We start from the raw sequence: 26,942 nt of genomic DNA on the forward strand, positions 1-26,942 counted from the left end.
TTTAGATGTTTATGTGCCAGAAGAGGGTCTGAAAACAAAACGAATGACTTTACAATCAAGACCTGCCGTTACAATCTCCAGTCAACCTTTGATCCACACACTTGTGTCTTGACCAACTGCCTATGTAGTATAAAAATACAAAGAAAAACGCACAAAACTAATACAGTACTAATACGGTAGTGGCAACCCTGAAGGAACACGATACAAACAACATTAGTATCCCCCCAACCCTGGACCTTATATATAGTAGCGAAAAATGTAAGCAAATACATCTCATCTAACATGTCTACTACTCTTTAGTTCCCAGGTGCTGAACCCCCGAATGGAGACTAAACATTCACGGTTTATGTAAAACATAAACGGTTCATGTAAACATACACGGTTACATGCACAATCAGTCATGATACAATAAAGGTAGACAAAAGGTACACTTTGGCACAACTTTTACAAGATATTGCCTGGTAGTTAAATTACAGGAAGACTGACCTAGTTGGCTGGTGAGGAACTTTGCATGCCATGCTATCCAGCATCAAGCTCTTTACTCATGAAAATCTAAAGCATCCACATGTAAAACATGTCAAATTACCGATATTCTCGAGTCGCCAACAAGCATAAACAAATTCACCTGGATATTGTAAATCAATGCTCATCTTTCCTTACCCAGCCCAGTACCTCTGGGGGAGCTTGATTCCAATGCCCTACCAGCTTCAGCAGCAGAAAACAAAATGGTCTCCTCACTATCCCGCGCATGCGTAATAACGTTACCATCTCCACTTAAAGGCACAGACAACTATTCCAGCATTACCCAGATGAATGCCTAAGTACACTTTTAACGATACTGAATAAGATGCGACAGTCACCTGGTTACATATATACCCAATGACTTGGCCTCCACAGCCTTCTGTGGAAATGAATTCCACAGATCACCACCATTAACTAAAGAAATTTCCTCACCTCTAAAGTGACATCCTCCTATTGTGAGGCTGGTCGCTTTGTTCTTAGATTCTTTCACTGAAGGAAAGATTCTCCAAAGTTCTATATTCTATTCCTGTGGAGAAGAATGCTAACATTGCATTTACCACCCCTTACAAATGATTCAATCTGCAATTTAATCTTTAGTAAATCCTGTACTAGGACTCTTAAGATCCTTTGCACATCCTATTTATGAATTTGCCATGCCTTAGTATATTCACTTCCCTACCTGTATTTCATCTGCCCATTCTCCTAATTTGTCCATTCCTTCTGGAGACTTCCTGCTTCCTCTCCCATCCACTGTATTATCTTCCCTATAATACGGTGGGGGGGGGGGGGGCTCTGATCCTGTTTAGCAGTCTCATGTGTAATATTTGTGATTTTCCCATTCTCTGGAACCATTCAAGGATTGGGGGATTCTTGAAAGATTAATGCCTCCACAGTCTCTTCAGCCACCTCTTTCAGAGGCCTGAGGTGTACTCTGTCTGGTCCAGGTGACATATTTACCTTCAGAATTTTCCACCCTACCAAGCCTTCTTAAAAAAAGCGACTACACTCCTGTACCCGACACTCTTGAATTTCTGGCATGCTGCTGGTGTGTTCCGCAGTAAAGACTCACACAAAATACAGACCGTCATTGTGCCATTTCCATGCCCCTTTTGCTACCTCTTCAGTGTCATTTTCCATGGTCTCATGTCCACTCTTACGTCTCTTTTACTCTTCATACATCTGAAAAAGATTTTGCTATCCTCTTTTATATTACTGGCTAGCTTGTCTTCATACTTCATCTTCTCGATACTAATTGCTTTTTAGTTGCATTATATTGGTTTTTAAAAGCATCCTAATCCTCTAGCTTCATACTAATTTTTGTCAAATAGCATGCTTTTTCTTTAATGCAAGAAGTAATCAGTTCGGTTAAAAGCACAACTTTGCAAACAGCAATGTTACAGAATAGAAACTACCAATCCGCAGCAGTAGGGGGTGAGGGGAGCACTGAGATGTGGTCTGTGATGTGAAAAGACCATGAAACAACTTGTCTGCATTAGCCAAACATAAGACAATAGGGTTATGTCACTTAGCACATCAAACATGGTTACAAGTTGGGATATCTGTATCAGATGTCTCTGTTGAGATCTCTTCACCAGAAGCTTTTAGGCCATCTGTGTGAATTACTTTGTCCCAGAAAAGGAAAACATCTGGAAAACATCACATGCAAATGACGTCATCTAGTAGGAGAATAATATAAATATTAGAATGCATTGGGGTTTGGTAAGAATGACCATGAGAATGATAGAATAGAGGGCGACAGAAAGAAGAACTCGAATTCGTTCCTCACCCTTCAGTTTCTATGACAGACTACTTGTTTATGATCTTTCAGTTCATGGGAATTGTACCTGTATTTGGAAATCTTCTGTAGTTTGTAATTCTTTTGTCATTTGGAAATCTTTTTATAAATGAGAAATCCTCTGAGTGTTAAAGGTGTGTTGAGAACTATTCTACTAAATTTAAATGTGAATCAATAAAAATAAATTCAACTATGGCTAAAATACTTCTTAGCTGAAAGTACCTCCTCCTTGGTAGTTGGTGTTGGGGGTGGACCCACCACTCAAGCAGTGGGAATTGGCAGCCATACCTTGCTGCATTATGCCTCATCATTACATCCTTGCTTTTATATTCAGTTCTCAAAATGAATGCTAACATTGCAGTTGCCTTCTTTACCATAGGACCATAAGATATAGGAACAGAATTAGGCCATTTGGCCTATCTAGTCTGCTCCGCCATTTCATCATGGCTGATCCAGTTTTCCTCTCAGACCCAATCTCCTGCTTTCTCCCCGTGTCCCTTCATACCCTGACCAATTAGGAGTCTATCAAACCTCTGCCTTAAATATTCCTAAACAGCTGCCTGAGGCAAAGAACTTCACAGACAACCTGCACTGTTTACCACTGACTCAACCTATAAGTCAACCTTTAGGAAATCCTGCACGAGGAGTCCCAAGTCCCTTTGCAACTCTGATTTTGGAATTTCCTCCGCATTTAGAAAGTAGTCTGTACCTTTATTCCTTCTACCAAAGTGCGTGGCTATACAACTCTGTACAGTAGAATTCTATCTGCCACTTCTTTGCTCATTCGCCTAACCCGGGGGTCGGCAACCTGCGGCTCCCGAGCCATTTGTGGCTCTTTCACCTCTGTGCTGCGGCTCCCTGTGGCTTTGGGAAATAATTGGTCAGTATTTAATTAAAATGTATTTTATGTTAGTTTGTTAGCTTTTGAAATGTAATTATGGTGATCTTGTACATTTCCTGCCACATCCGAAACGGCTCACAATTAGCCGGCATTCCGGCTAAGGGAGATAGCCTACAGGGGTTTGTGAGTACGCGTCTTTTGCAGCATCTGCGTCCATGGGGGCTGGGTTGAGGAAGGCTTAAAAGCAAGGCTGTTTAGTTCGAATAAAGCTATCTTTGACTGCAGTTTACTGACACTGCTACAACGTGTTTTTATCGCTGGCTGTCCAGACGGAAGGTGCTGAAACGCTTTGTCGCGTGTCTGGAAGAAGTGAAAACTTTCCTGGGCAGCAAAGGGCTCACCTTTCCTGAGCTGGAACAGCCAGAGTGGCTGGAAAAGCTACACTTCATGGTAGACATGACAGCGCACCTGAACACGCTGAACACAGCTCTTCAGGGGAAAGGACGTACAGCCCTGCACATGTTGGAGGATGTTTTGGCATTCGAGCGCAAGTTGACAGTGCTTGCCAGAGATTTACAGAAAGGCACTTTGTCTCACTTCCCCAATTTGAGAGAGTTCAAACAAGGTCACGACATGATAATTTCGGAGTATTTACATTCTGCAATCATCGCAATGCAAACATCGTTTGGGAAACGCTTCTGTGAGTTCAGAGAGGAAAAAAACACATTATCCTTCCCGGTCACTCCCTTAAGCATCGATCCTTCCCTACTGAATACGACTGCATTGGCAGGTGTGAGTCAACCTGATCTTGAGATGGAACTGGCCGACATAGCCGACAAAGACATATGGGTGTCCAAGTTTAGACGCTTGACAGCAGACCTTGAAGATGTTGCCCGTCAGAAGGCCGTTCTTGCTCAGAAACACAAATGGAGTGATATTGAAAACCTCACAGATGACAGCTTGCGATCCTGTGTAAAGATGAAGGTGACATCATACAGCCCTGATGTGCAGACGCTGTGCGCTGAGGTCCAGGAGCAGAAATCCCATTAACCAAGTATGATAAATATTTTAATTGCCTATTATTTTACTTATATTCATATTTTTTCATAGTTCAGTGAAATAGTCCTTTCATTTTTCAGGATGACAGCTGGCTGACGTTATTTTTGGTTTGCTGCTGGCGGAAAATTTAAGTTCGGCGTTTTTCATAAATACAAGAAGGACTCAAATAGACATTGAATATTTTACTTAAAAGTAACTTTCAACCCAACGTCTTTTTTTCGGAGTTCAAAATGTTTTTGTTGCATGCAGAAATGTAATTTCGTTTTCTCTGCAGGAGTTCATCAATTTCATAAATGCAACACATTATAGTTTGTTTATACATAGCATAAAGGCAAAAAAAAACGTTGTATGCAGTGTTATTTCATTTTAAATGTCAAACGGGTTTTGCGGCTCCCAGTGTTTTCTTTTCTGTGGGAAACGGGTCCAAGTGGCTCTTTCAGTGGTAAAGGTTGCTGACCCCTGGCCTAACCTGTCTAGGCCCTTCTGCAGACTCTGCTTCCTCAACACTATCTGCCCCTCCATCTACCTTTGTAAACCTGGACACAAAGCCATCAGTTCTCTTATCCAAATCATTAACATACAGTAAAATGTGAAAAATAATCACAGACCCCCGCAGAACACAAATGGTCACTGCCAGCCAACCAGAAAAGGTTCCTTTTATTCCCACTCTTTGCCTTCTGGCATTCAACCAATTGCCTACCTTTCCTGTAATACCATGGGCCCTTGCGTTGTTATGCAACCTCATGTATGGCACCTTGTCAAAGACCTTTTGAAATTCCAAGTAAACAACATACACTGACTGTTCTTTGCCTATTCTCGCAGTTATTTCCTCAAAGAATTCCAATATAAACAATGCTGACTTTGGCCTATTTTATCATGAGCCTCCAAGTACCTCAGTAGTCTATCATCCTTAATAATCGACTTCAACATCACCCCAGTCACAGACATCAAGTCAACTCATCTATAATTTCCTTTCTTCTGAATCTCTCCCTTATTAAAGAGTGAAATGATATTGCAATGTTCCTGTCAGCAGGAACCATTCCAAGATCTAGTGATCCTTGTAAGATCATTATTAGTGCCTCCAAAAGCTCTTCAGCCACCTCTTTCAGAACCTTGAGTGTAGTCTATCTGGTGTAGGTGACTTTTCTACCTCCAGACCATTCAGCTTCCCAAGCACGTTATCCTTACTAATAGCAACTGCACTCACTTCTGACCCTGATGCTCTTGAATTTCTGGCATACTGCTCGTGTTGTTCATTGTGAAGATTGATCAAAATACTTACTAAGTTTGTTTGCTATTTCTTTGTCCTCCACTACTATCTCTCCAATATCATTTTCCAGCAATATGACATCCACTCACGCCTCTCTTTCACTCTGTACTTATCTGGGGAAGAAAGCTTTTATATTATTGGCTAGCTTACCTTCATATTTCATCTTTTCTCTCATGACATTTTAGTTGCTGTCTACTGATTTTAAAAAGCTTCCCAATGTAATAATATTTCACTAATTTTTGCGTCATCCTCTCTTCAGAATGTTTCTTCTTCTTTGAGTCTTCTCTACCTTGTGCCTTTTGAATTGCTCACAGAAAGTTGTGCTATTGACGTTCTGTCATCATGCCTGCTGGGGTCCCCTTCCAATTAACTTTAGCCAGCTCCTCTCTCATGCCTCCGTAATTCCTCTTACTCCACTGTAATACTGATACATCTGACTTTAGCTTCTCCCCTTCAAGCTGCAGAGTGAATTCTAACATATTATAATCACTGTCTCCTAAGGGTTCCATGGTCTTCTGCTTTTGTTTCATAGCTGCCTGTAAGCAGACGAATCTCAAGATTATATAATTTACACAAACTTCCATAATAAAGTGTATTTTGACACTTTGACCTCAATCTCCTCAATCAAACCCAGTTCATAACATGACACCCAATCCAGCATTGCATTTTCTCTAGTGGGCTCAACCACAAGTTAAAAGGCGATTTTGTAGGCATTCTACAAATTACCTCTCTTGGTATCCAGCACCAACCAGATTTTCCCAATCTACCTACATATTGAAATCCCCATGAATATCAAAACATTAACCTTTTCACAGGCTTTTTTATCTCCCATTGTAATTTGTACTCCACAACCGAGCTACTGTTCAGAGGCCTGTATACAATACCCATCAGGATCTTATTGCCCTAGTAGTTTATACTCTACTCTCAAGGATTCAACATCTGTTTATCCTAAGCCACCTCTTTCTAAGGATTTGGTTTAGTTTTATACCAACAGAGCTACCCCATCCCCTCTGCCTGACCTTTTGATACATTGTGTATCTTTGGATGTTAGGCTCCCAGCTCTGATCTCTTTCAGCGTGAGTCAGGGATGCCACAACGTCATACCTGGCAATCTCTAACTGAGCTCTGATCATTTACCTTATTCTGTGTACACTGTGCCTTCAAATATAACACCTTTGGTCCTGTATTCATCGCACTTTTAGATTTTGTCCCCATGTTACACTTCAATCCATCACACTGTCACAATTTTACCCCATCATCTGTCTGTCCTTTGTCACAGTCTACCTACAACAGAGCATCGACTTGTATACCAACTGCCCCATTCTCAGTCCTATCACTCTGGTTCCCAAACCTCTGCCAAATTAATTTAAACCCTCCCCAATAGCTCTAGCAAACCTGTCAACAAGATTACTGTTGCCCCTCAAGTTTAAGTATAACCTATCCTTTCTATAATGGTTATACATTCCTCAGAAGAGATCCCAATAATCCAGAAATCGGAAACCATGCCACCTGCACATTTCCTCAGGCACACATTCATCTGCCAAATTATCCTATTCTTATCCTCACAGGCAACAATCCAGGCATTACTACTCTGGAGGTCCGGCTTTTCAGCTTTCCACTTAACTCCCCATATTCTCTCTTCAGGATCTCCTCCCTTTTCCTACTTATGTCATAGGTACTAATATGTACCAGCAGTTCACCCTCCCCCTTTAGAATGCTGTGGACCAGATCTGAGACATTCCTGACCCTGGCACACTGGAGGTAACATACCATCCGGGATGTCTCTTTCATGTCCACAGAAACTCCCATCTGCTCTTCTAAATATGAAGTCTCACATTTCTATTGTGCTTCTCTTCACCCCCCCCCCCCCCCACTTCCCTACTGAACCACAGAACCAGACTCAGTGCCAGAGACCTGGTAGTTTACTCATCCCCCAACAGAATCCAAAGCAGTACACTTATTGTTGAGAGGAAAGGCCTGTCTTAATTGCCTGTTAATTATCTGTATGTGCTTTAAGAAAAAAATTGCTAAGCTGGTGATATTCTTAACCTACTGAATATCAAGTTCCCATTTCACTCTGAAATCTATGGTATTTTAAAGGACATATTTGCAGTGTATACAGCACAAACTGGGCCGGCTGGGTGTGTAGTGGCATCAGCACCGGACTTCAAGGCAGATGATCCTGAGTTCAAACCCAGTTGGGTCCCAACCTGGGCAGTGGCAGTATATGTGTGGAAGAAAGGCTTGGAAATCTGCTTCCATATCTCACCATGAAAATCCTATGGTCCATGAGGTCACGAAGAGTCGGATTCAACTAAACAACTAAACAACAACAAACAGCGCAAATTACTAAATGTATTTACTATGATACCAACAATTATACCCTCACTCCACGGGCTTGTTGGATAAACACATCTAATGTCTCAGATTTGTTGCCATCTTATTGAAGATTTCTTTGGCCGTTAAATCCAAGAGGACTGGAAAGTAATTTTATGCCACTAAAATTCTCTTTGACATCATTGCATAAGATTTCACTTCTAATATCTCACAAGCAGCAGTTTTCGGATCAAATGAATGACTTAAGTACACATCTATTTTTCATGTGCTAATACCTATCAGCTGCTTAAATTCCCAGACTGTTAATCTGTAGTAAAATTAAAGCTCTGCGAGGATATTCTTTAAATACTTCACTTCAATTGGGCCTTTTTAATATTGGAGATATTTTATTTAGACATCTTCTTCTTACAATCAAACTGTGATTTTCATTGACCCACTGAATATATAATTGCTTAGTCATTTCTGATTGAGCTTGGATCAGTGTGTCTTGTAATGTGCTTTTCTTCATTGGCATTCAGCCACTCTTCTTGAGTTCTGTACTTCAACATTGAATTAGCAAAATTTAGGTATAATTTGACAAAATAGTTTTTCACCCCACTGAGCAATATTGAAGTGTTATTATTAGAAAGGCTTCACAATTGGCTCATATCTATATTATTTGAATAAATGTATCTATTTCTGCTTGATATATTTGAAAACTAATAAACACATGCAAAGGTGAGCCAATTAAAATCATTGTTAAATATGCAAATCAGAAAAACCTTGCATTTGTATAGTTCTTTCAATTTAGCACATTGTTGTAAGGCAATGCGCTTTTCAGAAGGAGAATTATCAAACAGAAGTGGGCAATAAGCTGAATAAGATCTTGTATGAAGTCCAATGGCGTAAGGACATAAAAGGAGACCACTTAGTCCATTTAATCTACGCCAGCTTTCAGAACATTCATTTCAGCCCCTTTGCCTAAGTATTTCGCACAATTGATTCTTTCATGATAATCAGCCCCAACCACTCTCTGGGCAATTTATGGTGGCCAGTTAACCTACCAGCAAGTACCGTGTTTGGGAGGTGGAGGGAAAATCAGCATGGATTATAGAGAACCTTTAGGCAGCTAGACTAGCAGAACTGTGATCAAATTCATGGATAATCTAGAGACCAGTATTAGGCCATGTTCTTACAGCTCAATGAGACGAGAGATAGTTACAGCTGAGCACACATGTAGACTTGTAAATAAATGCAGGGGTTTTAAAATCAACATCTGTCTTAATCAGGATTTAGTAATTGTCCACTCGGCAGAGGAATGGTGAGCATGTTAAAACTCAAGAGTTTATGGAGAGTAAAGTGCAGTAAGCTTGGCAGTATTGATGATTTAGTGACACACAGGTGAAGAATAAGAAACAGTCAGGTATTCCCTATTGAAGGGATCCAGTTGCTCTTAAGCGGATGTTAAGCTGCCTTCTTGAACCACCAATACTTGTGGTGTGGGAATACCCGTAATGCTGCTAGCGAGAGAATTCCAGGATTTTTAACCCAGTTGCTGTGAAGGACTGGAGACGTAGTTCCAAATCAAGATGTTGTGTGACTTGGAAGGCAGTTTCCAGGTGGTGATGATGCCATGCTTTTGCTGTGTTTGTCTTCGTGCCTGGTAGAGGTCATGGATTTGAAAGGTGCTGCCTGAAGAGTTACTGGAGATCCTGCAGATGGTATTCACTGCTGCTACTCTGCACCAGTGGAGGACGGAGTGAATGGTTCGGCCTATCAAGTGGGCTGCGATGTTCTGTAGTGTTCGGCGTCTAAATTTCTATTGTAGCTGCACTCATCCAGGCTCCTAACATGAACCTTGCAGATGGTGGACATGCTCTGGGGAGTTAGGAGGCGAGTTACTCCCCACTGGCTTCCTAGACTCTGACCTGTTCTTGTAGTCACATTTTCTATAAGGTACACAGTTCAGTTTCTTGTCAATGGTAACCTTCCCAGATTCAGTGATGGTAATGGCATTGAATGTCAGTGAGTGGTTGCTGGATCTTCTTTTGTTGGATGCCATCGTTGCCTGGTGCTTGTGTGGTATGAATGCTACTTGCCACCCATCAGCCCAGTCTGGATATTGCCCAGGACTGCTGCGTATTGGTTGTGCTCTGCTTCAGTGACTGTGGAGTCATGAATGGTGAAAGATGAGGCATTGCTTGTTGCTATCTGACAACAGTGGAATGGAGCAAATAATTGCAGGTCCCACACTGGGATTGCAAATTGAAACCAGCATTCTTTTAACATAAAAAAGCAAATGTAAATTAACTAGTAAAATATCAATTATCTCATATTTACCAAGCAGCGTCTGCTCTCCATTAAAAAAAATGTGTACTGTTTTCCGCAGATTCCAATAATAGCTGGCCTCAACCGATACTAGAAACTAGTGCTTGATCTTTGTATTTTTTAGTAATTAGTTGCTTAATAAAAATATTCATTCAGTAAGAATACAGATAAAGAGTATTCAAGAAGATATAACAGTCCTGCTGTTGCTTTCAAACATAATAGAGCAGCTGTGTATATAGGTTGGAGAGCAGGCAAGTCTGATTCTGATTTGTTGATTCCTTATGTTTTGATTTTTTTTACCACTTTGACTGTTGGCTAGCTAGGTCCAATTATAAAATAATCTTCATTAATAATAATGCTTTCAATTTGTTAAAATTACATTTGAGTCTATTCACACAGGCTGCTTACTTTGATTAAAGTTACATAAAACGTTTAGCCTTGTTTCCAAAACACTGTTATTTTACTTCCTCTCTATCGTCTCTGCTCCCTTTTATCCTCCAAATGTGTCAACCTCTCTATCTTTAACCTCTTGACCATTCTCACATTTAGTTGCTTCAGCACTTGTGTTCTCCTGCAGAGGCTAATGACTCCAGAATTCCCAGACAAAGCCTATCCCTCTAATTCACTCCGCTCTCTCCATATGATTCCCCTTGAAGTATACCACTCTGGCCAAATCTACTTATTTGCCTTTATACCAACTTCTATGACTCATTGTCGAGCTTTATTTCACATAGGTGTGGAATGTCTGGAGGCATTATTATTATATCATTGAACATTAGTGTTAACTGAAGCCTTCCAATTATTTTTCATAATATAAGGCTATAAACATGAGATGTCATTTGCTAACCATGGGGTGTGATTGTAGACACGATTAACCTGGTGATGCCAATGTATAAATGCATTTATTTATAACATTTGATGAGCTCATTTTTGATACTTCATGCCAAATTGAGCAAATTTAGATCATTTAAATAATTCAGATAGGAGGATTATTTTTAAAAAGCTGAGAACTTCAGTATCTCCAAGAACATTTCATTTCAGATAATATCTTCCGAATTCTTCAGGGGGGCCTGTTAGCATAATTTCAGTCACGTGCATTTCTCAGCTCTTCTACTTACTCTCTATCCCTTTGACCTTTCCTTTTGTCCTTTCACTCGGACTCAGCCTTATCCAAGTCATAAAATATGCTACCACATATTTGCAGGTATTGAGACACACAAAAACAAATCCTTATTAGAAGCAACAAACTAGAGGTGTGTCTTTTCCCATCCCTCAATACATGGCCTTTACTAATCATAAACATGATTACTATCCAACTAACTACTAATTACTATCTAATCTTGTCTAGACATCATTATTTCCCATTTGCTATGTCAGTTCTTTTCAACTCGACAGTTAATAATTCATTTTTTTCTTTGTCAGATATGCAACAGCTTTATTTAACTCATCAGTCATAGATTTAAATACCACTTCTACCAGTCTTACCATGGGGAAATTAAAATATTGTTGTTATACTATGAACAAACTGAATTGAGCTGACAACATTCAAAGTAAATTTATTATCAAAGTACATTTGTCACCATATACCACCCTGAGATTCATTTCCTAGTCGGCATTCACAATAACTACAAGAAATACGATAGAATCGATGAAAGTCCATAGCCAACAGGGTGATCAAACAACCAATGTGCAAAAGCCAACAAACTGAAAATGCTAAAGAAAAATAAATAATGCTGTTATATAAATAAACAATAAATATCAAGAATATGAGATGAAAAATCCTTGAAAGTAAGTCCATAGCATTTGCGAATAGTTCAGTGATGTGGCGAATGAAGTTATCCCCTTTGGATCAAAAGCCTGATGACTGAGGGGTAATAACTGTTCATGAACCTGATGGTGTGGGTCTTGAGGCTCCTGTACCTTCTTCCTGATGGCAGCAGCAAGATGAGAGCATGTCCTGGATGGTGGGATCCTTGTTGATAGATGATTCTTTCCTGTGTCAGCACTTCATGTTGACATGTTCAGTGTTGGGGAGGACTTTACCCATGATGCACTGAGCCATACCCACTACTTTTTGTAGGTTTTTCCTTATAAGGGCATTGTTATTTCCATATCAAACTGTGCTGCAACCAGTCAATATACTTTCCACCACACATCTTTAGAAGTTTGGCAAAGCCTTAGGCGACATGTGGAATCTTCTCAAACTTCTAACAAAGTAAAAATGCTGTTGTGCTTTCCTCATAATGGCACTTACGTGCTGGATCCAGCACAGGTTCTCTGAAATAATAACACTGAGGAATTTGAAGTTGCTGACCCTCTCCACTTCTGATCCACAGATGATGACTGGCTCATAGACCTCTGGATTCTTCCTCCTGAAGTCAATAATCAGCTCTTTAGTCTTGCTGACATTGAGTAAGGGATTATCATTGTGGCACCACTCATCCAGATTTTCAATCACCCTCCTTTATGCTGATTGGTCACCACCTTTGATTTGGCCTATGACAGTGGTGTTGTCAGAAAACTTAAATATGGTTTTGGAACTCAACGTCATAAATATAAAGTGAGTAGAGCAGAGGGCTAAGCACAAAGCCTTGTGGTGTACCAGGTCTAGTGGAGATTGTGGAGGAGATGTTGTTGCCAATCCAAACTGGCTAGGGTCTACAAGTGAGGAAATCAAGGATCCAGTTGCACAAGTATGTATTGAGGCCTGGGACTTGGAGCCTATTGATTAGTTTTGAGGGGTGATAGTGCTGAATGCCAAACTGTAGACAATGAAGAGCATTATGATATATGCATCTTTACAGTCCAGATGTTCCAGGATTAAGCAAAGAGCCAATGAAATGGCACCTGCTGTTGACCTGTTGTGATGGTAGGCAAATTGGAGTGGATCCAAGTTGCTTCTCAGTCAGAAATTGATACCTTTCATCACCAACATCTCAAAGCACTTCAACACTATGGATGTAGGTGCTACTGGATGATAGTCATTGAAGCAGGTTCACACATACATCTTGGGCTCTGGTATAATTAGAGCCTGTTTGAAGCAGGAGGGTACCTCAGACTGCCAAAGTGAGAGGTTGTAGATATTGGTTGACACTCAAGCCAGTTGATTAGCACAGGTCTTTAGTACTGGACCAGGTACCCCATCTGGGCTGGATGCTTTCTGTGGGTTTACCCTGCTGAAGGGTGGCCTCAAAGACTGAAATCACTGGGTCATTGGGGGCTGTGGGAATTTGTGGAAGTGCATCCATATTCTGATGATCCAAGTGAGCAGAAATGGCATTGAGCTCATCTGGAAGCGAGGTCTTGTTGTGACCTCTGTCATTTGGTTTCACTTTGTAGGATGTGATAGTATTCAAGCCCTGCCACAGCAGTCACGTATCCTTCAATGATTCAAGTTTGGTCCGGAATTGCCAATTTGCACGTGAAGAGGCTTTCTGGACATTGTACCTGAACCTCTTGTCATTAACTTGACCGCCAGACCTGAATGCCCTAGGAATTTGCAGATCTCATGGTTCATCCAGGGCTTCCGGTGAGGGAAGGGTCTGAATGACTTTGTGGGGACACACTCATCTGCAACTGTGTTTATTATAAAGTCTATGACAGCCTTGATATATTTGTTCAAATGAAGACTGGTAGAAACATAATCAGCTTTAAAATACTTTGACTGACTGGTTTCAGTGGCTAAGCTGGGTAACTGTAGGCTGACATCATTAACTGTGTGGCTGTCATTCCAATTTGAGAATGGGCAGCAGTGTGAGTAGATGGGTTGCCTGGATGCTTTGTGAAATTATCAACGATCAGTTTAATTCAGTTTTCCTTCAGACCTCATGAGAAATGTTCCTTACTCCTCCCTGTTCTAATTGCAGACCTAATCTTCTGATTTCTCCTTTCCCTGCTTTGATCAAAGTACCAATCTTTTGACAGACTTCTCTCACCCCATAGCCTTCAATCCTCTACCCCACATCCCTAATGACCATTTACTATTGAGGGACACTGCCATATTGCTGTCTCCTGTTCTGAACTTCAATTCTCATTCACCTATGGGACAATGCAGTCAGCTATCTGACAGATTTGTATGACGATGGGTTTTATCAGCAGCACCAGCACTTTAATGGAATCCTGGACAAATTCTGAAGTGGACACTTACTGGCTCAGTTCCATTGAAGTTAATTGGAAGAGCAGGAATCTTCTGAGATTCCTAGTCTTTGGCCAAGCATTCAGCTCTTACTATTTGCAACAGGCTAGACATTGATGTAGTGGCCATGGTTCCATTCACTTAAATGTGAATTACAAAGTTGGGTGAAGATGAGACAATCTGTAGATGCTGGAAATCCAAGCAACACCCAAAGAATGTTGGAGCAACTCAACAGTTCAGACAGCATCTATGGAAAAGAGTAAACGGTCAACGTTTTGGGCCAAGACCCTTCATCAGGACAAAAAGTTAGGTTATATTTTTTTAAATTGTGTCTTTTGTAATACGTGTAATTATTTAAGTGTTTTGAGTGTCTTTGATTGACTGCTGATCTTTGGGTCTGTCCATCAAGATTCAGAACTAGGAGTGTTGTGCAACGGACGACCACAAAAATAGCCCAGACTTACAAAGATTCAAGCCCAATACTTGTGTCCTCTCACTTTATGTAATGAGTTTGAAATGTAATTACTAATATTTGATGCTTTGACTTTATATCAATTTGAATATTTCAGCAACTAGGAGCTGTGCTGACTAAATGCCTTAGTGGCATCATATTTGCCTGTTCAGGAGATGTGGGAGTAATTCACAAACCATGGCAACATTTTTCTACTACAAAGATTATTCAGTCATGTAATAAAGAGTATGTTTTTATCAGAACTTGTCACACTTCACAATGTTTCACTCTGCAAGAAAGATCTTTTTATTATTTTTGACGAGGTCTTTATTAAAAACCATGCAATACTTCCATCCAATTTCCTTCAAAGGTAAAAAGGAAAAGAAAAAAAATCCATCGTGTAGAGTAGCCTTCAGTCTTTCTCTCTAGTTACAAAAATCACTATAGAATTGTTACAGAGGCCAAAACTGCACAATATTAACAACTATTGTTTTCCCTAATAATGCTTTGGGTGGTGGAGTGGAGCTACATCCCTACCAAAGGAGGTGTAAGGTGCTCTTTCACTCTGCTAGCTTGTAGGTCAGCCTTGGTACTACCTGCTTAACCCCTGTAATCAGGGTCATGTGAAGCCATGGGGGGAGGTCGTAGATGGCCACATGAACAACTGGTGCATATCACATCCTGTTTATGGACCACTGACGCCAGGCAGACATTCTCTGAAGAGTATTGATAATGACTGGGGTAGCCTGTCTTATAAAGACACTGCCCAGAAGAAGACAATGGCAAATAACTTCTGTAGAAAAAATTTGCCAAGAACAATCATGGTCATGAGACCATGGTTCTCCATGTCATATGACACAACACATAACGATGATGATGAGACCAAATAGCTTCCTGTTTCTTCACGTTCCGATTTCACCAAGTTGGAGAGTGTAAAGATCAATGCATCAGTAAATTAAAAATTAACCTCATTTTCAGATCAGAAATAATACATGTTGGGAATTTGTTGACTTATGAAAGGTATCAAATTAAATGTGTTATTTCAGCTATTTAGTTGTGCAACTGCTTCTCAGTTGTTATTACAGAGTGTAAAATAGAATGAACAAAATCCCTGGTGCCTCTGAATCTTAATAATAAATAGAACTTCTGGCTTATGTGATCTTCTCAAGTTCAAGTTTATTGTCATTCAACTGTACACATGTATACAGTCAAATGAAACAACATTCCTCCAGATCAAAGTGAACAATACAGTGTATATAACTCACACACAACACATAAGGTAATATTGCCACCAAGAAATTAACAAATAATCAAGTGCATTTACTACACGTATCAAAAACTAAGTGGTATAAAGCTATTGCTACTTCATACAGATGAGACCAGTGTGGTGACAGTGAGTTCAGAAGTCTCACGGCCTGGAGGAAGAAGCTGATTCTCACCCTAATAATCTTTGATCCTAATGCTACAGTACCTTCTGCCTGATGGTAGTGGGGGCGGGTGTCAAAGAAATGATTGGATGGATGGGAGGGATCATTGACAATGCTAAGGGTCCTGTGTACCCTGATGGGTGGGAGTGAGACCCCAGTGATCCTCTCAGCAGTCCTTGTAATTCTTTGTAGGGTGTGTGGACAGATGTCTTGCAAATCCTGTAGCAGAGAGTGATGCAGCTGGTCAGTATGCTCCAGATACTTTTGTGAAAATCTGTTGGAATGTGGGGTGGGAGGGGAGCCTTGCTCCTGCAGTCACCTCAGGAAGTGAAGACTTTGCTGTGCTTTCTTGGCTAAGGAGGTGGTGTTGAGGGACCAGGTGAGATCGTCTGTCATGTGCTCTCACAACTTGGTGTCCCTAACTCTCTCCTTGGAGGAGTCATTTATATGCAGTGAGGAGTGGTCAGTCGTCACCTTCCTAAAGTCCACAATCTTCCCTTTAGCCTTGTCCACATTTGAGACTCAAGTTGGTGTGCTCCCACCATCGCATTACATTAACAAGTACCAGTGGGTAAGCATTTACCTGGACTAAATGGCTTTGTGATTGTTTAAAGGATAATCTAGGATGACTATTTCATTAGTACCAGTACCATCTTACAGTCAGAGGGGATGTTGGATTTCTTCAGGGGAGCTTTGAGTACATCTTTGAGATTTCCTCTGTCTGCTCAGTTATCTCTTCCCACGATAGTGTTTGTTCAAAAGTATGTTGTCAATAACATGGTAATGATGATGTTGTCCTTCAGCCAAAAATCATTGGTGACACACAGTCACTGGGCATTCACCTCCATTGTTATTTGTTGTATTTAACCATACCAATGAAGTGTCACCTGCATGTACATCGGCAACACAGCAACAGATATGGAAGAAGAAAATTTTCATTCTGGTATTCCTCTGTAAATTTTCATTGTGTTTGTGAAAGCTCATTTTTACCATCTTTGTGACAACCAGTGATGATAAAGTAGGTGTTGCCACTCCTGTACGATAGTGTTGTAAGGCCCAATAAGCCAGCAACTCTACGGCATTCATAAACAATGTGGATGGCTCCATGATAGCGTAGCAGTTAGACTGACACGATTAGAACTGGGGGCATTCTGCAGTTCAATTCCAGTGTTGATCCATAATGTATGTCCTCCCTGTAGAACATGCGGGTTTTCCCCTGGTTCTCCGGTTTCTGCGCCCAGTCCAAAAATGTAGCGGGTAAATTAATTGGTCATTGTAAATTGGCCTGTGATTAGGTTAGGGCTAATTGGGGTTGTGGGGTTGCTGGGGCAACATGGCTTGAAAGGCTGGAAAGGCCTACTCCCTAATAAACTTCAGCTCCACAGCTGTGGTTACCATCAATAGGCATGTCCAATTCAACCAGCTCAGCTTAGTGACAACTGAAGTGCAAATGGATAACACGATAAGACATAAACCATAGGAACATCGGGTCTGCTCCATCATTCCATCATGGCTGATTTATTTTCCCTCTCAACTCCATTCTCATGCCTTCTCCCTGTAACCTTTGATGTTCTTACTACTCAAGAACCTATCAACCTCAGACAGGAAAGTTCTAGAATGGGCAGTCAAGACAGCCCAACGTATCACTGGCACCAGACTACCCATCGTCAAGGGCAAATATATAGAAATCTGTCAGAAAAAGGCCAGCAATATTATGAAGAATCCCACCCACCCTGCTCATGAACATTTTGTCGCACTCCTGTCAGGAAAGAGGCTATGTAGCATTAACACCAGGACCACAAGACTCAAAAATAGTTACTATCCCCAAGCAGTAAAGCTCCACTCACCAACCCATCCCCAACACAACCCCACCACCACTATTTTATTAATAATTTCCTATCAGTGTCAAATTACGTACAGAAACTCCAGTATCTAGTATCACTTTATGTACATCAATCTATGTACATCACTTTATGTACTCAATCTATACATAACCTATCTAATGTATCTATTCTTATTGTGTTCTTTATCTTACTATGTTTTTTGTGCTGTCAGATCCAGAGTAACCATTATTCTTCTCTAAACTTGTATATCAGAAAACACATTAAACGATTTTAATCTCGATCAAAATTGCTCATAATACTCCAAGTGTGGTTTTGTCAATGCTTTATAAAGCTTAAGCATTACATCCTTGCTTTTATATTCCCATCCTCTTGAAATGAATGCTAAGATTGCTTTTTCCTTCCTTACCACCAACTCAACCTGCAGACTATCCTTTGGAGAATCCTGTATGAGATTTCGCAAATCCTTTTGCACCTCTGATTTCTGAATTTGTTCCCTGTCTAGGAAATAAACAATGCATTTATTTCTTCTACCAAAGTGCATGACTTCCTACACATAACCAGTGTTTTATCTGCCACTTCTTTGCCCATTCTCCTAACCAGTTTGTCTTTCTGCAGTTTCCCTGCTTCCTCAACACTACCTTCCCCTCCGTCTGTCTGCAAACTTGGCCACTAAGCCATCAATTCCATCATCCAATCCAAAATGTTAAATTTCCCCTTGGGGATGAATAAAGTATCTATCTATCAATCCATTGACATAAAACATGAAAGGAAGTGGTGTCAATATCAACCGCTGTGGAACACCACTAGTCACTGGCAGCCAACCAGAAAAAGCCCCCTATATTCACAATATTTGTCTCCTGCTGGTCAGTCAATCTTCTATCCATACTGGATGGAGCAGTACTCAAGGTGAAAAGCAGTGTTTCTCTAATTTTAGCTCCAATTTCAAGATTGGACTGCGCATAAACAGTTGCCAAAATTACTGTCTGTATTATTCCATAATAGCTGCTGTCAGCTTCACCAATAATAGTTGCACAAAACTTCTTCATGAAATAGAGAGCAATTCATAAAGCGCCTGGAAATAGCTTCACATTTTCAGATCTCACTTAGAATTTATTCTATACTTATTCTCTTGCCAATCTAATGTGTTTATCATAATAGCTTTTTTATTTGGTGTTTCTAAATGTGTCTGAAGTCATTGATGTTCTGATAATTTTTTCTTCTCAGAATTTATGAACTATAGAAGAGATATTGCAGCTTATGTATAAAGAAATGGATTATGTTTATTTATAAGAGAAATATTCTGTCCAAATTGAAATTGGATAACTAAATACACTTTTTTTAATCTTTTAAGAAATCTCTTTCACATTGACGTGTTCGACTATGTAATAACATTATTTATTTTGTTTTGACAGGGCCAAGTTGTGTTTAGAAATGGAGAGCGAATGGGAACCATCAAATTCTCACAGTTTCAAGGTAACTGTGTGGTTATATGTGGTTTATGATTGTCACATCGAAATGCTTTCTCTAACTTCTCCTTGCTTTGGGGCCCTGTCGTCTGAATATTTGCTATACTGCAGAGATCAGCACCTACCGTGCTCCACTTTAGTCATGCCCGAGGCCTCCATAAGTGTTTCAGAAACCTCCATAGCTCCTCATTGCCTGGAATTCAGAAACATTGAGCTTTTATCATCACAAATATGAAGTGTACCATCCAACTGCATTTTTTTTTCCTAAGTTAGCTCAACACCTATCAGAATCCATGTTCTATTATGTAATTGTACTGTTGTATTGATACAAATGGTCTGACTGATGTCCTGGTTGTTCTGAAAGTGAGTGGCAGAGTGAATCAAAATCAAGAAAATTGGCAACAAAGATCAAGCCAATCACAGGCTTTGGTCCCTGCCGCATCAAATGTAAATGACAGTAGGGCTGGGGGAGCAGGGTGTTTCAGTAATCTGGCTGATCACCCCACTTTCTTCCACTGGCATAGCCGGATGTAGTGGCTGGCTATTAATTACAGTCTGCTTAGTACTCAAACCTGCACCACTGGGAGCAGATTTTAAAATTTTGCACCATGGCATCTCTAGTTAATTTTAAATACATTTTTAAAAGGTTAAAACCACTGATGTTTCAACTGTTCAACTGTCTTCCTTGTTTTAAAAACTGTGTCTGCCAAATCGAATGTATCTGAGCATAGAACCTGGAAAATTGTCACAAGGGAAGTGGTGGTGCAATTGGTTCTTACAGTTGCCAACTGACGCGTGTCTGTGTTCTGATGGGATTCATCTAAGAACATTAGACCAATAGGTTAGTGAGGTAGCTGATTATAATATTCCAATATATTTGGAAAAGATTCCAGTAAATTGAAAATATTGAGTGCTGATTCTTTACTTAGAAAGAGATGGCGACAGAACACCAAAGTTCAAAGTAAATGTATTATCAAAGTGCACATATGTCACCATGTACAACTTTGAGATGCATTTTCTTGTGGGCATAGACAATAAATCTAACAGTCATAATAGAATCAATGAAAAGCTACATCAACGGGGCAGACAACTGGTGTACAAAAGGTTCAGAAGTTCATTTGTTATCAAAGCATACAACTCTGAAATTTTTCTAATCCAGTTAGCCACAAAACCAGGAAAGAGAAGAACTTCAGCATGATAATCAACCCCAAATCCCTCCTTCCCACACAAAAAAATGAACAAAAATGGAACAGGCACATCAACCCCTCCCTCAAACCCTCCCCTCCCCTGCACAGAAAACAAATGAGAAAGATCAGGCAAAAAACACAGAATACAAAAAACTGTAAGAATGAAAAAGAAGTCCACAGTCCAAGTCCACATCCAAAATGCAGAAAACCTGGGCAACATTCACCCTCTCCAACCCACCAACAATAAAAAGGCCATCTCTCCTCTCCATAGCAGAGTGATCTCATCAGCAATAAAAAGGCAGTCTCCCCTGTTCGGCAGCAGATAAAAAGGTAGGCAGCTTGCCTTTCAATCTCCCTTGTCCCTTTCATTGGCAAAGTGGAGTCGAACATTGGCTCACAGCCTTCTTGCCACGAGGTTTCTGCTTGCTGCTTCTGCATCCCCAAATCCCCTTGGAGACTGCAGAGCACTGAACCATACAAACGATCTTCAAACTGCAAATCACAGGCTCCAACAATTCCAGAATCACATTCAAAATGAAAAACAAATGTAAAGGACATAAAAGAAGTGAAATATATGGTTTCATGATCTATCAGAAGATGTCGACCGAAGGAGCATTGTACGCAGGTGCCATCTTTACAACAAATGGTGCAAATGCAAAAAGAAAGAAAGAAAGAAAGAAATAGATACATAAGCAACAAGTACCAAGAACATGAGATGAAGAATCCTTGAAAGTGAGTAGGAACAGCTTAGTGATGGAGCAAGTGAATTTATTCCCTTTGGTTCAAGAGTCTGATGGCTGAGGGGTAATAACTGTTCATGAATCTGGTGGTGTGGGTCTTGTGGTTCCTGTACCTCCTTCCTGATGGCAGCAGTGAGAAGAGAGCATGACCTTGGTGGTGGGGGTCCCTGATGATGCATGCTGCTTTCCTGCTACAACGCTCCCTGTGGATGTGTTCGGTGGTGTTATTATAAGAGTTTACAAGCCACTTATTATGGTATCTCTCATAGTAAAAACATTAAACGCTGCCGTTAAAGATTTATAACAAGGCACCTAAAATTTTCAATCTAAGGTTTTATGAAAGATATATCTTATTTGCCCAATTGATCGTAGTCCTTTGAAGAAATTCCCTGTGATGATAAGGGTAAACAATTAGTTCTGCAATACCTAGATCTAGAAAAGACATTTAAAAAGGTTTGCATCAAAGTTTATGGCAGAAAGCTAAAATCTCACTGCAGGGTAGAAGATTGACTGGCTAACAAAAGAGAGTTGGCATAAATGTTTTTATTTCCACTTGCTAAGATGTGATGAGTGGTGCGCCATATGGCTTGATGCTGGGGATTCAATTTAAAAAATGATGTGAAAACTTCAAAACAGTTCTGAGAATGACTTGGTCATTGGCTGGAATGGACAAGTTGTCTAATGTGAAAATATTAACAAGGCAGGTTTGGATTCAGTGGAGTTTCACCATGCTGGGAAGGACTTAAGTGAAATAAAACCAATACACAGGGTAAAAGCCAATATTTTCTCTAATAGGAGAATCTAGTATTCAAATTATGAGGTAACTTAATTAAAGTAAAAATGAAGTGAAATTATTTCTTTAATTTGCTTCCTTAAACAGCATGTGAAAACAGAATCCTTGTATATTTTTAAGAAAGAGAAAATAAGATGGACACAAAGGGGAGTATAGTTTACCATCAAATTAGCCATGATGGTATTAGATGAAGGAGCGGGGCAAAGGGCTAGGCTGGCTTCCTCTTGTCCTGTTTTATGTGTTTGTATAAAGTTCAACATCCATGGAGAGAGAAGCAAAGTTAACATTTCAGGGTGAAAATCTTTTAACAGAGTCATAGAGCTTCCTGCACTTCAGCTTTATTTCATTTTTCCGGCATTTGCAGTATTTTCCTTTGATAACTTTATCATGAAAATTGTTTTTTTTTTCCGTAGTAGTTGATACTTACTATAACTGGATATCATTGAGAATTGTATCTTTTGTCAGATAAAACCGTGGAAATTGTAATTTAAGTTCCAGCTGATTTTGCTGTCAGTTGAAGTAATTACATTGGAGTTGGGTCATCTTTTGGAGGTAAAATGATCTGTCAGGAATGTTTTGACTGGCAGCTCATTCAGCAGCAATCTTGCCTACCATTTTTTTCATTCTTCCTTCTTATCAGAAATGTGTATTGTGCTGATCATTTCTAGCATCTCTTCATTTTTGCAAAAAATTAAGTAAAAAGGGTTGTTCAAGGTGTTTAAACACACTAAATTATAAATATTTTAGATTGATAAGTTACATTGTTGCAATGGATGCTTAGACATCCCAGAAAAATGAAACACTTGCAAATTCCATGCTTAAGTATAAGTAAGATTTATGGAAAAGGGAAGAAAATAGTTGAGAGAATATAACAAGCTGTTCGGCCAGCTATTAAAACCTTTATAACAGCACACCATTTTAGTTACATTTGTGCATAGTCATAAATAGATACAAGGGTAATTACAGAATATCTTGCATCAATGATTTATCCATTATTGCAGGCACATGGGAAAACTGTGGAATAAATCTCTAAGGCTGGGGTTCCCAACCCAGGGTCCGCGCACCTCTTGGTCAATGGTAGGGGTCCATGTCATTAAAAAAAAGGGTTGGGACACCCTGCTCACGGCCCTAAGGTTACCAGCATTCACAATTTTACCATCTGTAATACCAAACATGAGCAAAACTTGTCCAAACCTTCAGACTCTCAAATCAGTCTCATTTTGCTGATGATGTTGCACTGTTAATTTAAGAAAAAAAAATTAAAAATAATTAAACAAATTTACTTATGTATGACTATTCTCAAAAGGGTGTTAGAAACTGGAGATGCTCAGCTGAACAGTAGGGTTCTTGAAAGAAACCTGGCTGTGGAGACCATAGCTCTGCCAGCTAGCTGTAACAAGAAAATAGCAATTCCAGTTGAAACTGCAAGCATATCAATGATTTTTTTAACTCTAAAGAATCAGTATCTTGATTTTCATTTATCTTAGCGCATTATTGTTCTCCAATTATATTTTAGTTCTTGGCTAGAGACTAGCTCTAATTCTCAACTAACTGTATTTCATCTGTCACAACTTAAGATGAAAATGGAGGGGGGAGAACTTGCAGATTTTCTCCTGTCTGCAGAAATTCACTGTTATTTGTTAGACAAGGTTCGTGCTACTTGCCCATGCCCAACTCTCCCAATCGAGTGTACAGGAGGGGCAACTTCCAGCAATGGACCTTCTGTGGTTTGTAATTGTAAGGGTGAGGGGAAAGGAGGTGTTTTCATGCATCCTCCAAATTCCCGGAAGAACTGTCCAGCTATTGTTAAGTAGGTATGCTCCTAATTTTAAGGAAAAAGACAGAAAAAAAAATAATGCTCCTTGCTCTGTCTCCATTCTTGGCCACCATTAGCTATTCACTTCACCCCCTCAAGCCCTCATATGAACAGGTCACAACAATGGCCGTAATTTCAGGCTAAATCCCATTTCACTTTTCGTATACTCACAGTAAATTGGGGCGTCCGGTCCAACTTCAGGTGCTTCCATCTACACTCAGATGCAGGGCAAATGAACACACATCTGGTTAATGGGTTTGGCTGCTGATGCTGAACAGAAGGAAGTGTCTGGCACTGGTCTGACAAAATTCTGTACTTCAGATTCATACTCAGGTCATGCAGAAGATCGTGGGCAAAATTTATTGTCTGTGTGTGTGCACCTTCCTTAACTTTCCATTGTTACTTAACAACACTACCATTCTCTGGCTGCCATTGCCACCAGTCTAACTCCTGTAACAACGCAGATCATCTAATGGGCTGCCTGACGGACTGACATCTTCTCCAACCCCTTCAACAGTATGAGAGAACAAACCATTCTAACCCCTTCAATAATCTGCCTGAATCCACTCCCATCATCTGCTCACTGCTCAAACATTTGACCACCTCCCTGATTTCATTCTCAACCCTTCCAGAAAATTCAGTCCTCCAAATTACATCCCCACATCTCCAACAAGCCGCCACCTGGTTTTATGCAATCTTCTTTCTCACCTCCTCCTCCCACTGCAGTCTCCGCACACCCCACATGCCTAGCTCTCTTGGCCACATATGTATAATCTTTCAAACCTCTGCCATGTAATACCCTCTTCGTCCTCAACTTTCTCTGAAATTTTCTCACCACTACTACTTCTCTACACTTTCCCCTCCAATGCCTATACGGAAGGTCAGTGCTTATTGACCCTTAAGCTTCCACCTTCTCCTCTCCTGATCATTCCCACACCTCCCTCCCCATCCATCACCCATCTTCCAGGTCCTTCTCAGTCCTGCGTCCTCTCCATCATTTATGTCATTGTGTCCTCAATGAACCCATCCCTCCTTATCCGTTCTACGCAAACCCTTCCCCGTTCACTCCCTCAATGCTCTTTGAAACCCGTTGGGTGCTCATGGAGGCTAGGCTGATTCTAATGAACAGAGCACCTTGAGACATTAAAGACAAAAAGCAACACAAGCAAATAGGTGCAGAAGGAGTTCGGTTCCCCAAGCCAAAGTTACAGGAAACTCAATGACATCATCATTCAAATTTGGTGCTATATTTTCAATTGTCATATCTTGTTAAACTCATCCCGTTTGTCTGACATTGTTCATTTCACCTGAGACCCATCACTTGCATGCCAACAATCTCTACCACACAGAGCATACCTAACATTCATTACACTCCACTCTACACATCACTCTGCGCATTGCTGCAGGATGTTGAGTTGTATTATGTAAGTTACGTTCTGCCAACTATTCAATTATGATAGCCATATACTTCTGTAATGTAAGATGGCACACCTAACCAAAACAGGACAAGCATGCAACATCGTGTCCTCGTCAACAAAGATTTGTACTTAAATGGAACAGCCTGTGGGGCTGTAGGTACAAAGTGTGAGAATATTTTCACATAACACTTTGCTCTTATACCACAAGCTGCAGATGGTAGAAGCATATACCCTGTCATTGTCCTCCTTCACCGTCACCTTAAGATATCCAAGAATGTTTTCCTGGTCAAGTCCAGGAGGAGCATCAGGAAAATGATATTACTCTCTTTTTACCATCTCACATACTAATTCCATACATATCAGAAGTAATTGGTATATGATGAGACTCCAGGTACAATCCAGCCAGGACAAGGCCCAGGTGTAAAATCAACAACATGGTTCTGGGGCAGAAAGTACAGATAAGCACTTAAGTGGGTCAAGCAAGAGAAAGGAGCTGATGGGAATACACTACAAAATCCCTATCACACCTGTCTCAGAGGAATTGACCTGGGCCCAGCACGTAAGTGCAGTTACAAGGAAAGCTTGAACTTTCTTAGAAGTTTGCAAAGATTCATAGTGGCATCTAACATTTGACAAACTTCCATAGATGTGTGGTGGGAAGTATATTGATTGGTTTCATCAGAGCCTCGTATGGAAACACCAATGCTCTTGAACAGAAAATCCTACAAAAAGTAGTCAATATGGTCCAGTTCATCACAGGTAAAGTCCTCCCCACCATTGTGCACATCGACACAGAGCATTGTTGCAGGAAAGCAGTATCAATTATCAGGGAACCCCACCACCCAGGTCATGAACTCTTGCTGCTGCTGCCATCACGATGAAGGTACAGGAGCCTCAGGAGTCACACCACCAGGTTCAGGAACAGCTATTACCCCTCAAACATGAAACATCATTGGCTCTTGAACCAAAGGGGATAACTTCATACAACTTCTCTTGCCCTATCATTAAAATGTTCCCACAACCTATGGACTCAGTTTCAAGGACTCTACATCTCATGTTCTTGATATTTATTGCTTTATTTATTTATTTATGGTATGTATTTATTTTCTTTTGTATTTGCACAGTTTGTTGTCTTTTGCGCATTGGTTGTTTGTCTGTCCTGTTGGGTGAGGTATTTCATTAATTCTATCATGGTTCTTGAATTTACTGAGTATGCCTGCAAGAAAATGAATCTTAGGGTTGTATATGGTGACATATGTATACTTGGATAATAAATTTACTTTGAACTTTGAAAGACTGCACTAACAGGTGGAATCCAGCACTAAGTAAGCAAATAACTGTGCAGAGTCTGGAGTAGGTCTTTTCTGAGACAGATGTGTTGCAGCAGGCACCACATCTGTCCTGGAAAGTGTTGCAACTGTGAACAAAGTCACCAGGGAGACTCTGAAGCTGGTGAATACAGAAATGTTTTATTCAGCAAAAATGAGCAAAAGACATCATATTGAGACACTCTTGTAAGAAGAAGCCTCCCGAC

General features: G+C 40.3%; 2 protein-coding genes across 2 annotated transcripts in view; both read left to right on the top strand.

The window, feature by feature from the left end:
- gabbr2 (gamma-aminobutyric acid (GABA) B receptor, 2) overlaps window positions 1-26,942 on the top strand; it is a 973,371-nt gene that overhangs the window by 734,992 nt on the left and 211,437 nt on the right. Inside the window, exon 8 of the mRNA XM_059972542.1 lies at window positions 19,401-19,461. Coding sequence (XP_059828525.1) covers window positions 19,401-19,461 — 61 coding nt within the window. The remainder of the gene's footprint in view (window positions 1-19,400; window positions 19,462-26,942) is intronic.
- LOC132395649 (general transcription factor II-I repeat domain-containing protein 2-like) lies at window positions 3,194-4,536 on the top strand. The gene is made up of 2 exons (XM_059972543.1): window positions 3,194-4,212; window positions 4,298-4,536. Exon 1 carries the CDS (start codon window positions 3,606-3,608, stop codon window positions 4,206-4,208), a length of 603 nt encoding a protein of 200 aa, XP_059828526.1. The 5' UTR covers window positions 3,194-3,605; the 3' UTR covers window positions 4,209-4,212; window positions 4,298-4,536.

This window comes from Hypanus sabinus, chromosome 6 (assembly GCF_030144855.1).
Source record: "Hypanus sabinus isolate sHypSab1 chromosome 6, sHypSab1.hap1, whole genome shotgun sequence".
Taxonomy (NCBI): domain Eukaryota; kingdom Metazoa; phylum Chordata; class Chondrichthyes; order Myliobatiformes; family Dasyatidae; genus Hypanus; species Hypanus sabinus.

What these genes read in the sequence shown, in the direction of transcription:
- LOC132395649 (XM_059972543.1), top strand. Translation starts at nt 3,606, where the DNA reads ATGGTAGACATGACAGCGCACCTGAACACGCTGAACACAGCTCTTCAG.